Here is an 18,032-nt window from a genome sequence, read left to right as displayed (position 1 = left end):
GTACAGCAGATAACGCTACTGGGGATTTGTTAACGGTTGCAAATACATCCCAAACTGTTGTAGTCGATACAAATTCACCATATCATCTGCATCTCTCTGACCACACAGATTTGGTTTTCGTAACACATTCTCTTAGTAAAAATGGTAAAAATTACTTCACTTGGAGGCGCAATTTTCTAAATGCATTATAGTCCAAGAACAAAGTAGGATTCGTGGACGGAAGCATCAAGAAACCAGATGTTAACTCTGTAGATTTTCAGCCGTGGATGCAATGCAACGCAATAGTGTTGTCGTGGCTGATGAATGCACTAGCTAAAGAGATCCAAGGAAACGCTGCCCATACCGACACTGTAAGTAAAGTTTGGTCAGACTTGGAAGAACGTTTCACTCAAAGGATTACTCCCAGAGTTTATGAGTTAAAACATGCCATTGCTCTCCTCCAGCAAGAGAAGGCCCTAATTTCCTCATATTATGAAAAATTGGAAGCCGTTTGGGGTGAGTTACAATCCTCTAACCCAATTCTTGTGTGCACATGCCGTTATACTTGTGGTGCAGCTAGGAAGGTTCAAATCATGAGGGAAGAAGAGAAGGTTTATGATTTTTTAATGGGTCTTGATGACAGTTTCTCCACCGTTCAGTCTCAGATACTAAGCATCGAACCGCTACCATCCATTGGCCGAGCATACGTTATTACTGCACAAAAGGAAAAGCAAAGGTTAGTCGTCGCTGCTAAGACACTCATCGTTGAGGCAACAGCGCTGATGGCAAAGAACACTGAAGGGGGACAGATGAGGGTTGCAAATCAGACTAGAGAAAAGACTCGAGAGACACGGGTTGGTGGGAATAGTGGAAGCAGTAGCGATGGAAATTTGCATTGCACCCACTGCCACAAGACGACCCACACACGTGAAAACCGTTATGCGCTAAATGGGTATCCTTCTTGGTGGCGTAAACCACAAAGTCGCGGACGGGGTCAAGGAGCAAGTCGAGGCAATGATGCATCGTCATCACATATAGGGACACACGTGGGTGGGTCTTTCGCAACAAATGTGGAAACTATGTCTCCTTTAATTTCGAGCCTATCAAGTACGCAACATCAACAGCTGATGGCTTTATTAGAGACACAAATTCAAAAAACTCCTTAGGCAAATATGGTGCCAATAAACTCCATAAATGGTAATTTTTCTGGTAAGACTGCATTTACAGTACCTTGGGTTATTGATACAGGGGCCACTGATCATATCACTTGTCAGATTGAGATACTATCCAATGTGGTAAAAAATCCTAACATACCTCCAATCGAGATTCCTAATGGAGAGACAGTTGATGTGCGGGCCTTAGGGCAAGTGATCCTTGGCGAATGTTTGGTTCTGAATAATGTCTTTGGCATACCAAAGTTTTGTTATAATTTGATATCAGTGACACAACAGACAAAGGACTTGAATTGTATACTAATATTTTGGCTTGATTTTTATGTGATACAGGATTTACTTTCGAAGAAGCTGATTGGAATGGGTAAAGCGATGAGAGGCTTATATTTTTTGGAATCCACGAGAGGGGGCATGGCACTGGTGGCAAACAGGCAATGGAACACGAGTTTATGGCATCGTCGATTGGGACATCTACCAATTCATCAATTCTCTGTGATTCCTAACTTATCTTGTTACTTTGATACTTAGAAACATTTATTTTGTGATGCATGCTGTAAAGCGAAACAGACACGGTTACTTTTTCCTGTTCGCACGAATAAAACTAATGGCATTTTTGAATTGATTCATTGTGATATCTGGGGTCCATATTGCACTCAATCTTATTCAGGAGCACATTATTTTCTTACCATCGTAGATGATTACAGCCGAGTCACTTGGGTTTATCTCATGAAATTCAAGTCTGAAACAAGAAAATATTTACTTCATTTCTTCCATTGGGTGAGGAATCAATTTAATCTGGGAGTTAAGATTCTGCGAACTGACAATGGTCTCGAATTCAACCATGAGGACTTATTGACTTACTACAGTGAAAATGGGATGGAACGTTAGTATAGTTGCACTGACACTCCACAACAAAATGGAGTGGTGGAGCGTAAGCATTGACATGTATTGGAGGTTGCCAGGGCATTACAATTTCATGCTAATCTGCCCATTCAATTTTGGGGTGAGTGTGTCTTGACAACAACCTACTTAATTAATTGAATGCCTCTTTCTGTTTTGCGTGACAAAACACCATATGAATTATTGATTGGAAAGGCTCCAACTTATAAGCACTTAAGGAGCTTTGGTTGCTTGTGTTTTGGGCATGTAAACAGCAGGCCTCGAGACAAATTTGCCCCACTATCTCGACCTGGAGTGTTCGTAGGCTATCCTAATGGTCAAAAGGGATATCGTATTTTCGATTTCGAAAATAAGTACATTTATACTTCTCGAGATGTTACTTTCTATGAAGATTATTTCCGTTTTGCAGCAGAAGGAATTCAACAAAATATTGGTGGTCCACTAGCAAATTCTCATAAAAAATCTATGAAAGACACAACAAATCTTATGGGCAACAATCATGAGCACATTTTGTTGGATCACACGGAACAGCCTAACATGGGGCATATAGGCTCATGGGTCACAGAAAAGCTAAGCCTTGATAATACACAGTTTACCAATGATCACGTAACTATTCATGAGGAAGTCTTGGGTCATGATCGATCACATGGGACTCCTCCCACTCATGATGTTACAACCGTTGAGACAGTGGCACCTTCAATTACTTAATCCACAGGAATTTCAGCTCCTCTTCCGACTAAACGCACTAGAAAAATTTCTAGCACATTGGCAGATTACAATTTTGTGCTTTTGCCCTCTCTCGCTCCATCACAGCCCACTCCACCATCAGCTAACTCAACGGTATTTCCTTTATCTAAGCATCTCACATATAATCAATTTTTTTATACTCATAATGCCTTCCTAGCAGCCATTTCCATCACAGATGAGCCAAAAACCTTTTCTCAAGCAGTAAAGCATGATCACTAGAAGAACGCTATGGCCAAAGAAATTTCAGCATTGAAGGAAAACAAAACGTGGGTAATCACCACTCTGCTAAAAGGTAAACATGCTATTGATTCAAAATGGGTTTATAAAGTCAAGTACAATCTGGATGGTAGTGTGGAGTGTTATAAAGCACGACTAGTGGCCAAAGGTTTCACCCAAGTTGAAGGGATAGACTTTCATGAGACTTTTGCACCGGTTGCCAAGTTAGTTACTGTCCGATGTCTACTAACTGTCGCCGCTGCTCGTAATTGGGAGTTACACCAATTGGATGTAAACAATGCATTCCTTCATGGTGACTTGGACGAAGAAGTCTACATGAAGATTCCACAGGGTTTTGCACATAAGGGGGAGCATCGTGTTTGTCGGTTACAAAAATCTCTTTATGGACTCCGTCAAGCATCACGAAATTGGTATAAAAAATTTACTTCCTCTCTCATATCCATTGGTTACCAACAATCACATGCTGATCATTCGTTGTTTACATCATGTCATGGTAAATCCCTTGTTACTGTCTTGATTTATGTGGACAATGTTATCATCACGGGCACGGATTTGTCTCGGATTAATTTCTTGAAACTGTACTTAGATGATAAATTCCACATCAAGGATCTTGGTAAATTAAAATATTTCCTTGGCATTGAGGTTGCACGATCATCTACTGACATTGCCTTATGTCAACGCAAGTACGTGCTAGATATTTTAGCTGAAAGTGGCATGATGGGCAATAAACCTGCTACATTTCCCATGGAGCAGCACCACCAACTGATTGCAGGATCTGGCGAGCCTTGTGAAGATCCAGGACAATATCGGCGTCTTGTGCGTCGGTTACTTTATCTTACCATCACACACCCTGATATTAGTTACGTTGTGCATATATTAAGTCAGTTTATGCATGATCCACGACAACCACACTTGGAGGCCGCTTATCGCGTATTCCGCTATTTGAAGAATGCACCGGGCCAGGGTATCTTTCTTCCATCTGACAATTCACTCACACTTCGTGCATATTGCAATGCTGATTGGGCAGGATGCCCCCTCACCCGGTGACCTACTTCTAGGTATATTGTGTTTCTTGGGTCTTCCCCTATTTCTTGGAAGCCAAAGAAACAAACAGTTGTTTCTCGCTCTTCGGTAGAAGCCGAATACAGAGCCATGGCTACAGTCACTAGTGAGATAATTTGGTTGATTCAACTACTTCGTGACTTTGGTGTCATATGTTCTACTCCTATTTCGTTATTTTGTGATAACCAAGCTGCAATCCATATTGCCTCAAATCCAGTTTTTCATGAACGAACGAAGCACATTGAAATAAACTGCCACTTCGTTCGACATCACATTCAGTCGAAGGTACTAATTCCTCGTCACATTTCCACTACATACCAGCTGGTTGATATATTTACAAAAGCTCTTGGTCGGGATCGTTTTCTTGAACTGCTTGCCAAGTTGGGCATCTCAAATCTTCATGCACCAACTTGAGGGGGAGTATTGACGATCTTGATGTACAGAATCAATCCTTTCCATAATATTTGCATAATCCTTTCATCACTCATCTCCATAATATTTGCAGAATCCTTTCCATAATTGCAGAATCATTTACTTGCAGAATCATTGACTATTGACTTGCAGAATCAATGACTTCCATGATTCGTGGCTAGAATTCCTAGCCAGATTGTAGGACATTTCCTTCATTAGCTGATATGGTCTTTATTACACATATTGTGATTAGCTATAGTGTTATGTATATAAAGGTGCATAACCGGCTATCAATGTATAAAAAAAATAAAATAGAAATATTCTGATTTTATATGAAAGTCCTCTGATTTTATACCCCAAGTTCATTAATTCTTGTGGACAGATTTGCCTCACTAAATTACCTCACTAAGATGTTCCGTGCCTTCCATAATACCCAGAAAATATAAATAATCCCTTCAATCTCTGTTTTCTCTATTTTATTTATCAATAACAAGATCCATTTAGTTGTCAAGGAGTTATAATTCTAAATATCCTTAAATCTTGATGCAATCCATACCATCCTTGCAAAACTGTCTATGCATAGATAATGGAATTCGGTTTCCTTTTCCATTTCACATAAAGGACATACCAACTTTACATTAATTCTCTTTCTACTTATCACTATTCTTATAGGCAATATTCTATTAATTACTCTCTAACCAAACAACCAAATTTTCTTTGGGATGGCCAAGTACCATAACTTTTTCCAAATTCTGATATTATTAGCCAAGGTCCCCACATTATTATAATTTACTCTCCACAAGCGAAGCTTTCGATTTCCCGATTTAACCAAACAATCGCCATTAGGATTATCCAGCCACATAAGAGAATCATTTGGCTTTCAAAAGCTCAAAGAAATGGAATTAATCAATCAACATTCATATGGTAAAAACAATCTCCGAATTTTACCTTCATCCCATGTCATTGATTCCAAATCAATTAACTCCCTTACCGTCATTAGCTCACCAAAAGAATCATCACAGACATTTATAAGCCTTGGGGAATCATAAGGAATCCAATTATCTTTCCTCACAAGTATATCCCTCCCATTGCCAACTCTCCATATAAAACCCCTCTTAACAAGTTCTTAACTTTCTCGAATGGTTCTCCATAAATAACTTGGGTTTGCTCTTATTGTTGCTTCTACAAATTCCACTCCAGAAAAATAACGTGTCTTGAGCACTTTATAGGTTAGAGAAGGCACTTTCTTTTGAAGTTCGAACCTTGCTTAGCCAACATTACTAGATTAAACATCCTTGTATCTCTAAAACCCATTCCTCCTGAATGCTTTGAATTACATATAAATTCTCAAGATTTCTAATGCATCTTATATTTTTTTCTCATTACCACCCCACCATAATTTTGCTACAATCAAATCAATATCATGACAAATTGAATTCGACAATCTAAAACAACCTATTACATAAGACAAAATGGATTGAGCCACTTTTTTAATTAAGACTTCCCTGTCAGCTACAGACAGCATTCTATTTTTTAGTTGGAGATTCGTTTCATCACCTTGTCTATGACAAATTTAAAAATTTGTCTTTAAAATCCATCATAAATAATTGGCATTCCCAAATATTTACTTCCTCAGTTGTCTCTATTGACTCCCAAAATTTGGCATACCATGTTAACATTTAAATCAATAACATTCCTACTAAACAAAATAACAAACTTCTCAAATTTAATTTTTTTGCCAGATGCCTACTCATGTTTGTCTAGTAACTACTTCAATGCCAAAATTTCCTACGACTTTGTCTTTCAAAAAATCAAACTATCATTAACCAAAAAAAAAATGGGTAATGTTAGGACCACCTCGACTTACCTCCACTCCCAAAATACTCTTATTACTTTTATCCACAAACAACATGGTTGAGAGTGTTTCTATAACATGGACAAACAGGAACGACGATAATGGATCTCCTTAACAAAGGCCTGTTAAAGGAATAATTATATCTCTTGGATTACCATTGATGAGGACTAAGTATTTAACTGTTGAACTAGAAATAAATACATCTAATTTAAGTACAAAATAACCCACTTTCTTATGTCTTTTGTTATACAAGTAATGAGTAACCTCATGTGCCACTATCACATTATCAGATATTAGGCTTCTAAGCACAAAAGCACTTTGATTCTTAGATACAATACATGGGAGTAAGACTTTCAACCGATTAGTGAGCGTTTTTGATGCAATTTTGTAAATCACATTATATAGACTGATGGGTCTGAATTGACTTACTTGTTCAGGTTGAGATATTTTCGAGATCATGGAAATGAATTTATAAGTAAACTCACCAAGATCAACTTATCGATCTAAACAATCCACGACAAATTTGTGTAATTCATCCCCTAAAATATGCTAATATTGTTTAAAGAACAAAGCAAGTAGCCTATCAGGTACTGGAGCCTTCAAAGGATTCATCAAAAACAATGCAGTCTTTACTTCCTCTTATTTCAACTATGAGTCCCTCATTCATCCCATCATCAACTCTTGAATGCACCTTATCTAGCACTTCATCAATCAAAGATGGTTGAGATGTCATAAACAACTTTGAAAAGAATTCATTAATCTCCATATGCACATCTTTTTGTCGCTTCACCCACTCTCCATTATCTATCTTTATTACCTAAATCATATTCTTCTTCTTTCTTTCTGCTGCTCTCTAATGAAAAAACTTTGTATTTTTATCACCATTTTGGGGACAATCCACTCTTGCCCTCTATTCCCACATCAATTCTTCATCTCAAACTAACTTATTTAGCTCATCTTGCTTACTTTTGAACTCTATAGGATCGAAGGTTCGAGCCTACGTGTCACAAACTACGCTATTTCGTTTAAATATATAATAGTCCGTGCAACTCTTGAATGGATGCTTTCATGCAAGCCAACCAATAACTCAAATATGAACAAACAACAGTAATAGACACAATTGGATTAAGGCAACACAACATCAAAATCGGAGAGCATAACGAATACTATATACATAACCACTGGAACTACATAAAGAAAAATATTTTATTAATATCAAAATAAGTACAAAGGGACTTGAAAACATCGTCATCGGGCCATAAGGGTAGCTCTAGATGACTCGCTATAAACATACTTTTTCTAGTGAGGTAGTCCAATAATCCGTTGACTATTCACCCTCTATAAAGAGATTACGAAGTTTTACAAATATTTCACCAGTAGCCATTACAATGTTACAGATAAGGACATTCTTTTTCTAAAGGGTCTTCCCTTTAAAGACTTAACAAGAATTTCTAGAACTATCACCAAATGCCAATACAATGTTTGAAAATGAGACATCTCCCTTGTAGGTACAAAAGACTTAATCTCCTACGCAATTCTACCCTGTCAGAGCCTATACAAGGTTGGCTCATGACACTAGGGATGTCAACGGATATGGTACTCGCTAGTTTTTTAAGATACTTGAACCCGAACCCAATTAATAAATGGGATACCCAAAACCTACAACTGCTTGAATATTTTTTAAATTTACTACCCCAACTCGAACCCTAGTACATACCCATTACCTGATAATTACTCGAACTCGTTTATAAACCTAATAATTTAAAAAAATTATTAAAATGCTCTTCATAAGTACCCAATTACTTGAACCCGAACCCATACCTGTACGCGTATCCATATACAATAATATTGCCTATCCATATTCTATATAATTCACTAATAATTAGATTTATAAAAGCACACAAATAATAAAATTTAAATTTAAATAATAAAAGCAAATGTCTCAAATATCAATTTAAATAACTAACAAAAAATATCCAAACAACAACTTCAACAACATTACAAGTATACAATAAGATAACAACATTACAAGTTTAACTAACTGTATGGATTTGTCTTTAATTACATGATATTAAAGAAAAAACTAACTGGGTTACAAAACTATTATAATTTCACAACTTCGCTTTAAGTATATATATTATAATAAATAATTGTATAAGTTATAATTTTAATGATATTAACACAAAAAAAAGTAAATATATTTATATTTAAAGTATATATACTAAAAGTGTATTTATAATAGTAATTATATTCCTTATAAATTAAAACAATATATGGAGTACATATATTAAAACACATTACAAGTTAATTAATAATCATGATTTCATGATTTAATTTAATTAACAATATGAGTTTGTCTTTAATTACATCAAATTAAAAAAACATAATCGTGTTCAAGTATTGAGTACCCAAGGGGTGGTACCCAAACACTACTCGAACTTGACACAGGTAGTCTACCCGAACCCGTTCCAAACTCAATTAGAGGGTATCTTAATCATATATAATCGGATTGCTTATAACAGGGTACCTATTGCCATTCTTTTTGGAGCCATCGAATCACAAACCTGTTGAAGCTTTTTTATCTTCTTCAAAATTTTTATCTGTACCTCCTTTAAAGGATTACTTTTAAACATCTTCATTTTCTCCTTCGTTCTCTCCAATTTTCCCATAAAATCTTCAGGGCCCTAATCCATACTGTTCCATTCTTCTAAAATTAATTTCTCAAAATTTATATCATGTACCCAAGTTGCTTCAAAATGAAATCTTCTCTTCTATCTAACAATCTTGACATGAAATAAATCAACCTTTAAAGCCAAGTGATCTGATGTGCCCACCACTTCATTAAAGATTGTTATACGAGGAAATTTATTGCATAATGGAATTGATGCCATTACCTTATCAAGTTTGCATTTAATAAGTTCCTCCTCCTCTTTGTTATTCCGCCATGTATACAGTGAACCCCTGCAACCCAAGTCTCTTAGTTCACATTCAACACAAATATCTCTAAACTCCTTCATTTGTGTTTCGGATCTTTTTGTACCACTTTCCTTTTCATAATCAAACATAATTTCATTAAAGTCACCTAGGCAAAGCCATGGGATCTATGACTATGAATTCAATAATCTAAGAAGATCCTAACTCTTCCATCTCTCCAATGCGTTTGAGTAACCAGAGAATCCTATCAACCTCCAAGTGTCCCCATGCAAATTAATGTTAGAATCAATATGATTTTTAGAAAAAGATTTAATAATAATATCTATAACTTGCTTCCACAATAATGCAAGTCCACTAGCTTGTCCCATTACATCCACTATTACACAAAAGTCCATTATGGTAATACACTATTTCGTTGAGAAACCTCTTAGCAGATTTTCTGTTGGGAATGAAACCAACACCTTTTGTGTCTATGCACTATGATTGCCAAGCGGCAATAGACATTACAAAGAATAAAACTTTCAATGGTAAAATAGACACATTCGTTTAAGACATGATGTAGTAAAGTAGCTGCTTATAAATGAAATTATATCCATTAATTATGTGAAGTCAGAGTTGAATTTGGCTGATCCTCTGACAAAACCCTTGGGAAAAAAAATAATTAATGCTACATCAAGGGGAATGGGACTTAAGCCAATAGAGAAAATCAACAAATAATGGTAACCTAACCTATGTGATTGGAGATCCCATGGATTAGGTTCATATGGGTAATAACAAGTTATTTATTGATAAATTGATGCACTATTAAAATTATTGTCCCTTCTATGGTGTGTGAATAGTGTAAAACTATAATGCAAGAGAGGTTGAGTTAAACTCTGAATGAATTCCATATCCCTTATGGGTAGTGTATTTTACTACAGTATACACTTGACGGAATCAACCTATATAAGTGGGGAGTGGGGCCACTCCTATGAGAATTGTGACAAATTCTCTAGAGCACTTATGAATAACTAGGCACGTGTATGGCCTATTCGAGCAAAACCGCATTGAACAACAGAAATTGTGGGGGTGTAATGTGATTGATGAAAACTATATTTCACATAAAGAATTTTGGTTCATATAAGTTACAAACTTTACCAAAATTCTGTGACTTATGTTTCATTCTTTCTAGGGGTGGTCCAGAGCTTAAAAAGTACCAGTCACAATGCACTACACTCAAATGAAATTTGACCCAGCAAAGCTTCTTATAAAATCTTACGAAATATATGGGGGATTATTGAAAAATAGTGTATTTCATAAGGTTCAAACATCCCATATTGCCAAGATACAAGAAAGGTGAATGCCTTATATATGAAAACCCACTATGGGCTTGTTGCAAGCAAAGAAAATGGAGTGAGCTCACGCGTACACAAGATTGGACTAGACTTTGAGAAATTTTAGATTTTTCCGTTTTGCACGCTAATATACACGTGGGTTGTGCCCAAATGAATTTTTGTACCTTTGACTTTAATTTTTTAAGTTTTTTCAGTCTTTGATTGAATCAAACTCAAACTCTACCATGCTTACCTAGCTTTCTTGGTTTTGCTACAATGTATACTTGACTTAGTATACGTGCTGACCAGGTTTTGCTCCAACTCCTTGAGGCTTTTTCTCAACTCCTTGATTTGGTGCAACGTTTACTTCACTCCCTACCTATAAATGCAGCCTCACACCCTCACTCACAAGACACACCAAAGCCTTTCATCTTCTCTTAAGTCTTCTCTACTTCCTTTCTTTCTTAGCTAGATTCTTTCTTTTAGCTGTTCCTGTCATCCCTTATTAATTTGTGCAAACTATAAGGAAGAGTCTGTTGAATCCTAGAGGATAACCGCTACAATCCTTTAGCACCGAGTTTTATACTCTAAAGAGGCAGAAATTATCTTTAAAGATAATGATACCACGCTTCAAACCATTTACTGTATTTACTTGTTTTATTTTATATTCCTTTGTTTTCAATTATTTTTCTAACAATAAGTCACTCAATTGAGCTTGAAAAAAAATGTTAATTTAGACTCTTTGGAAACGTACATGAGTCGAGTTTTTAACCTGAGTGATTTGAGTCTAAAGCCAGCCGTGAATTGAGAGAAAAAGACTCAACAATGGTCGGAGATCAGTGCTGTACGTAATAGAATGTGGTCGGCTATAATAAAATGTTTCATTCGGACTTATTTTAAATCCTATTTTAATGAAATTGATAACCTCGGAAAGAACTTAGAGTATTTAGCATACAATAAAGAGCATAAACCACACTTTTACAACATTTCTAGGTCATCATTGACCAAAATAACATTTCTAGCTAAATCATAAAGCTATTGCTGCCTTTTATTTTTAACCAAAATCCCCCACAATTGTACACTTTAACATCAGCTTCTATGTTGTCTATATGTTGATAAAATTTCTTCCATTTGTAGCACTAATTATTGAAGAACTCAAGTTCAGGAATATTGACAACTTTAGAATTGCCAGAGTCCTTCAGATGTTGCTTGTAAATAGAGTTCCTGCATCCGTGTTAAAATGAAAATAAGAGAAGAAAGAAACTGAAATTTTCAATGGAAAAAGGACAAAAAATTGTATCAGCTTTTGGCATAATCACCGTACTTAGGTTTCCCCTGGAATGATCTTTCTGTAGCCTTTCTCATTTGATCAGCTTAATGGGCCTCATCATCACATTATCTTCATGATCCAAGATCTGCATGTGCCGAGAATAAATTCTGTCAAGAAACTTCGATAAAATTTTTTTTGCAATTTGGATTTTATAGAGCAACTCGTGAATATATGGCAAAAGGACAGATCTGAGTAATTCTTCATTGGCTAATCCTGACAGAGAAATATGCAGGTAGGTACCTACCTGACTACCAAAGGTTTTTCATTGAACTGCGCAATCAATTTTAAGTTTATTATTTAATTATATCAATACCATGTTTGAAAACGAATAAAATAAAGGGAAAAGGTGATATACTTACATGGCAATGATAGACGTAACCAGGGTTTGCCGTTGGATCAAATGAATATGAAGAGTTGGAATGAATATAAGAAAACCTAACCAGTATTTTTGTCACAAATCCTGGTGTCATCTTATAAACATTCTTCCACCCCTTCTCATGTGCTGGTACCTCTACCTTCTTGCCTCGCGCATACTTGCTTATATGGCACTTGATCGCGTCGTTCTCTTTGGACATGCATCCCTTGAACTCCTCTTTATTCACCAGCTCCGTCTGATCCAACACTGTAAATAGTCCCAAATGAATGTGCAACGGATGATTATCCTCCGTCAGATTAATCACATTCCAAATCTCACTGGTCCCCGCTTTAGGGGTCTCCGTCGCCGGCGCTTCATACGGTTTTCCGTTGATGTAAAGATGCGTCGGCTCATCTGTATCACTGGTGTACTCATACATTGCTATGTATCGCGTTTCCCTTACACTAGATAAATCCGGGGAAGGATATTTTATCAATTTATTAGGTACTCGCCACGTGTCAACCTCTTGATTTTTCTTGATGATAAATTTCATGACTTTGCCATTTGATTCATTCACTGGGTCACCCGACGGGTAAGGGTACGGTGCGTCATTAGCCAGAATAGCATCATCAGTCTCTGACTTTGAAAAGTCAACGACCACGTCAGCAATCTCTGATGGTGCCAGCAGAGTTTCATTGGTCACTACAGGTTCCCCAAGATAAGTTGAGTCAGCTGCCACGTGAATGAATTCCAAGCCATTCGTGAAGAAGAATCTGAAGAATCTAGCATTGCTGGCATTGATTATACGAAATCTGTATTTACGACGTCGTACCATCATCTTCGGCCATGCCTTGCCATTTACTATGATTGTATCGCCAAAATATTCGGGCTGCCATTGTGGATGTATAGTGGGATTATTTCCTGTGGAATTCATGTATATGGAACCATTTGTGCGAAAGCTACGATCAAACACGAGCAAAGGTCGATCAAATTCGTCACCATGCGGAAGTTTAAGTGGGCCCTCGACGTCAGGATGGCGAAGAACATAGGCCCCAATCAGGCCTGCCAACAGGTTGACTCTGGTCAATCCCATGGCATGATCATGGTACCATAAATTTCCAGGCTGTTGGTTATTGTTGTAGTGATATGTTGCGTTAGCCCACGTGGGCCCCTTTTCTTTAAATCCAGCGGTGAACCACGAGTTTGAGTTTCCATCACTGGCGGGTTCATGGATGCCACCATGGAGGTGCACTACAGTAGGAACTCGCTTCTTGGTGGCAGGGAGGGCGGTTGGGATTGTCGGATCCCATGGCAGTATGTGCTTTGAAGGGAGGTGATTTTGCCACTCGACATAAGTGTCAATGCCGTGGAGGGCCTCGATGGTTGGACCAGGTACTGTTGCAGTGAGCCTGGAGGCACCGTAGGCGAACACTGGCGTCGGAGGGAGGTCCCTGTGGAATTTCTGCAAAGCGGAAGGCAACAAACAAGATGAGTTCGGTTATGATGTTTCACAATCACAATAAAAAATTTGGTTTCTCAGAAAAACATATAAAAGACAGAAAGAGTAATTCCTCATTCGTGTACGACAATTCTCTTTGAATACAATATTGTTCTTAGTTAAAGAAGAATTAAATACTTCAACAGAGACAATTTGCAGAAAAAATAAACATCTCCTCCTCGAGTTTACCAACTTCCTTTGATGACTTTGTTGAAAGAAGCTAGTGGTAAACAATGTGTAATTGAACCCAAACTGAAAAGAAACGAAGAAAGAGCTGGCAAACTGAATGGGACTAACCATTAAAATTTAAAACTAATTAATTAATTGAACCATGTATGGTACGAATACAGCTCATAACTTGTTAAAATGGAAATAGCGCCCATCCGCCCAACCCCCAAAACCAAAAGCTTGTCATAACATATTGGGCAACCTATCAGCACTACACCTGAGTTGAGCATTGGTTTTCTTTGGCAAGCTACAAAGATGAGGAAATTGTCAAAAAAAGATAGTTGTGTAGAAAAGATAAAATTCGAAGCATCACTCTGTTCACTGTCTACCTTTTACTTTTCAAGGTGGGAAAGCATCTTTTGCAACTGGCCATGGGGTCGCGGATAGTAGGAAGCAGTCATCACAGTCCCCCTTTTTATCTCAACTATAATTGGTGGTTAATACTTGTGTCAAAATATGAATTCGCAATAGTTTTGGAGAGCGGGTAGGTAAGGAGACAGAGGAAGAGACTTCCTCTTTTTCCTTTTCCTGTTGTTGCTGTAGCATGAGAGACTCGATTCCTCTATTCCCTTTCTCTGTTTTGCCTTGTAATAATATTCTTTCCAGAAACTAAAATACTAAAACATTGTTTAAAAATTATGAATACTGCGGGTTTAACCTAAATTGTTTGTAAAAATTTACATGCATAATTTGAAAAGATGCAATTAACTTGATCTGGTATCGAAGTTGCAGAGTTGAGCTACAGGGCACCCACTGCCCTCAAACTTGGGCGTCCTTGTTTGACTTTGAAGGACACCAAGGGGACTGTTATACTTAATACTTAAATCAACAAGGCAGAGAAACGGGAAGATTTGAACAGGAAAATTAAGAAAGGAATTGAAGAATGACAAGAAAGAAATACTTACCCATTTCTTCCTGAACATGCCAATCGTCAGTGACTTAGATTTGGGAGAACCATTCACTACATCGAAACCTTGGATTTTAGGCATATCTGGAAGCTCATCCACAAACATTTCCAACTGTAATGGATTCACAAGCCTATCTTCCGCCCATGAAGTGCTGAGCTCTCCCAAGAGAGCTAAACATATGAGAAAAAACAGCATCATCCTCCCCATGGAGAACATCTCTTCATTGCATAATGAGCAAACAGGGAGAAGACAGCGTGAAAGCGTGACAGACAGAGAGAGAGATAAGGTTTGAAAAGAATTGAGTTAATTGGAGGTTTATTTGTGGCTTAACATCATTATATAGGGTCGTGGTTCACTGCTTTCCAGACTTACAATACCATACTTAAATTCCACAAAATAGAAATTAGCGATACAGAGCTGGTATCCTTAAAAATAGATATTTTGCATATCAATTATGAAAAATTAGAAAATTGAAAGTAAGATCTTGATTCTATATTAGAAACACCCGAATATTTAATTTAATAATTGGAACATATTCCCTATTCAAGTCATAATTATGAATAAAATAAAAAGCATACCCATTAAGGCCACGCAGACAACAAAAAAAAAATAGAAGAGAAATAGTCAACTTGTAAATAGAATGAGAAATAATCAACAAAAAAATCACCCTAATTATTTAGCTCAAGACTGTAAGTAGTAAAATATAGTTTTCTAGGGCAGGTTATGTCTGGGATTGATGAAGCTACTGACTTCGTCTGATTTTGCATTAAGTTTGAAGTTTTCTTTGTTCCTACTTCAAATAGGTTGTACAGATTCTTCTTCAATTTTAATACCAAAGCTGTTTTTTCGAATATATATATAAATCACATATAATTGACAAATGTTTTGAAAATATTTATAATAAATTCATTATCTCGGGCCAATCATTATAGGCAGAGACAAAGGAGTGCCTTTTCAGTGGTTAGCTTCGATTTCTTCGAAATGGTAAAAGACATGTTTAATCAGGGCCTGCATGCATGCGGGACCCTTTCCCGCTTTTCGTTTCTGAATGTAAATTCAAAAACAAAAGAAAAGCAAAATTTTTTCCGTTAGACATAGCTGCGCCCGCAAATACATGAATAATATTTATTTGTAATAATACTTAAAATAAATTTTAATTATTTATAAAATTTTAAATAAATTATTATTTTTATTTTAACAAAATTTTTATATTTTTATTTTAAATTAAATAAATTTTTATAATTAATAATTAATTAATTATTAATAATCAAAATATAATTTATTATTTTATATAATGTAGTGTTAACGTGATATGTTACTTTAAAAAAAAATGACATGTTGATATATCATAATATATTATAATATAATATATTAATATAATATGATAATATTTAATAATAATTAATTAACTGTTAATTATAAAAAATCAAAACAAAAATATAAAAATTTTATTGAACATAATAAAACGTTATAGATTTATTTAAAATTTTTAAAATAATTTAGTGATTTTCTTAAATATTATATTTATTTATTTATTGTAGTGATAAAATTCTAATTGAAGCTAATTAGGGTAGAATAGCATATGCTATTATTATTAGATTGTTAAATATAACATTAGAAATTGCAGCGAAAACATGGTTGGGGTTGTAATAGTCAAAGCCAAGGGCCACCGAATTTATTCCAAGTTAAGAATATTTTTGTAGTTTCTTCTCATTGCAACTGGCGTGAGATTTTTCTTTTAAAGTGGGGGCGTTACCTGCTAGGCCGAAGACCATAGATTTTTGTGTGCGTGGGAGCCTAGCATGGATGAAGAGAGACCGCATACATATTGTTAGAAAGGAAAATGAAAAAGGATGTCCAGAGCAGCGTAGGGGACCATCTATTGCATATTTAAAAAGAAACTTCAAAAACCTTCCTTATTTTGCCACGTGCTCATCTAAAAGAAAAGCCACGTTTTCAAGTTGAGATATTTAGATTTATATCAAAATTTGTAAAGGATAAAACCACTGGCAATGAATAAGTTAAATTAAAATATTTTTTGTTCACGAGCGATTTTACTAAAATTTAAAAGAGAACAGTTCAATCCAAACATGGTGGGGACCACATTCTAGTAAGATTAATGACCAAGTCAATTTTTTAATAGATTCACGTTCCAGTTGAAGCGTGAAACGTTTTTTGTCTCTTTTTCACAGAATTTCAAACCACAACCAGAGCTTTTTGATGGATCAAGTGTTACATCACCACCAAAGTCTTCCCACTACTTGACTTCATCACCTTGCTGTTTGCCCCACCCAGTCTATGACCTTATTGTTACAATTTAATTTAACGATATTTCCAAAGAAAAGAAAAACCCACTTAATTTAAGGAAATTGTAGTTGATCTCTCTGTTTCTTTTCCGAAAGAGGAACTGCATCTTCACAGGCTTCTCCAATATGAACTAACAATGATGCAAAAAATCAAACTTGATGTCGCGCTTTACAAGGTGGTGAGCAAGTGCCGCTCGATCGAGACTTAACCTCTGAGATGAACGAAACATTTTCGGAGGTGACATCGTATAGTAATTAATTACTTGGGAATCCTACTCTTTAAACTAATTAATTTTTCTCACTCTCTCGGTTGTTCTTAAATAATAGGTATGCTCGGGCATTTGCGAACTCCTAACTTCATCGCTCATCATTGTCATTGTTAGAGTGCAATTATATTATATATTTTTATTTTGTTCTTGTGGGGTTTTGTCCCTCTAGAGCAAGAAGAATGACAAGGAATCTTTTCAGGTGAAAAAGTGGGCCTTTGGTCATAAACAATAAAATGGATGAGGCGCTTCTTCGTGGATGTCTCAAGTGTCAAGCACTTATGCACAAAGTGATGAGTTAGTGACATGTTGGGTAGAGCATTATACGACATGTCTGCTGTAAACAAAATGATTACTACTTACTAAGAAATATTTCGACATTTTTATACAAATTTAGTAATTAATTAAAATACATCGCAAATCTGTGGATGCAGAGTACGCACATTGTTTTGGTGACTGTAAGCTTTATATGCGAAGCAGTATGATTTTGTGAACTAAAACACTGTTCACTTGGGATATCATTGTCTAATA

General features: G+C 36.1%; 1 protein-coding gene and 1 long non-coding RNA gene across 2 annotated transcripts; both read right to left on the bottom strand.

Moving 5' to 3' along the window:
* Positions 1-11,501: 11,501 nt before the first annotated feature.
* LOC18609751 (multicopper oxidase LPR1-like) lies at positions 11,502-15,250 on the bottom strand. Its single transcript, XM_007045034.2, has 4 exons — positions 14,927-15,250; positions 12,300-13,757; positions 11,935-12,025; positions 11,502-11,834 (listed from the first exon to the last, which is right to left on the bottom strand). The coding sequence occupies exons 1-3, from the start codon at positions 15,143-15,145 to the stop codon at positions 11,972-11,974; spliced, it is 1,731 nt and encodes a 576-aa protein (XP_007045096.2). The 5' UTR covers positions 15,146-15,250; the 3' UTR covers positions 11,502-11,834; positions 11,935-11,971.
* On the bottom strand, positions 14,087-14,920 carry LOC148764320 (uncharacterized). The gene is made up of 2 exons (XR_016024665.1): positions 14,351-14,920; positions 14,087-14,268 (listed from the first exon to the last, which is right to left on the bottom strand). It is a non-coding gene; the product is annotated as an uncharacterized LOC148764320 (long non-coding RNA).
* Positions 15,251-18,032: the final 2,782 nt, after the last annotated feature.

The sequence above is a fragment of the Theobroma cacao genome, chromosome 2 (assembly GCF_053813885.1).
Source record: "Theobroma cacao isolate CCN51 chromosome 2, ASM5381388v1, whole genome shotgun sequence".
Taxonomy (NCBI): Eukaryota; Viridiplantae; Streptophyta; class Magnoliopsida; order Malvales; family Malvaceae; genus Theobroma; species Theobroma cacao.
This window is presented reverse-complemented; position numbering and strand designations above follow the sequence as displayed.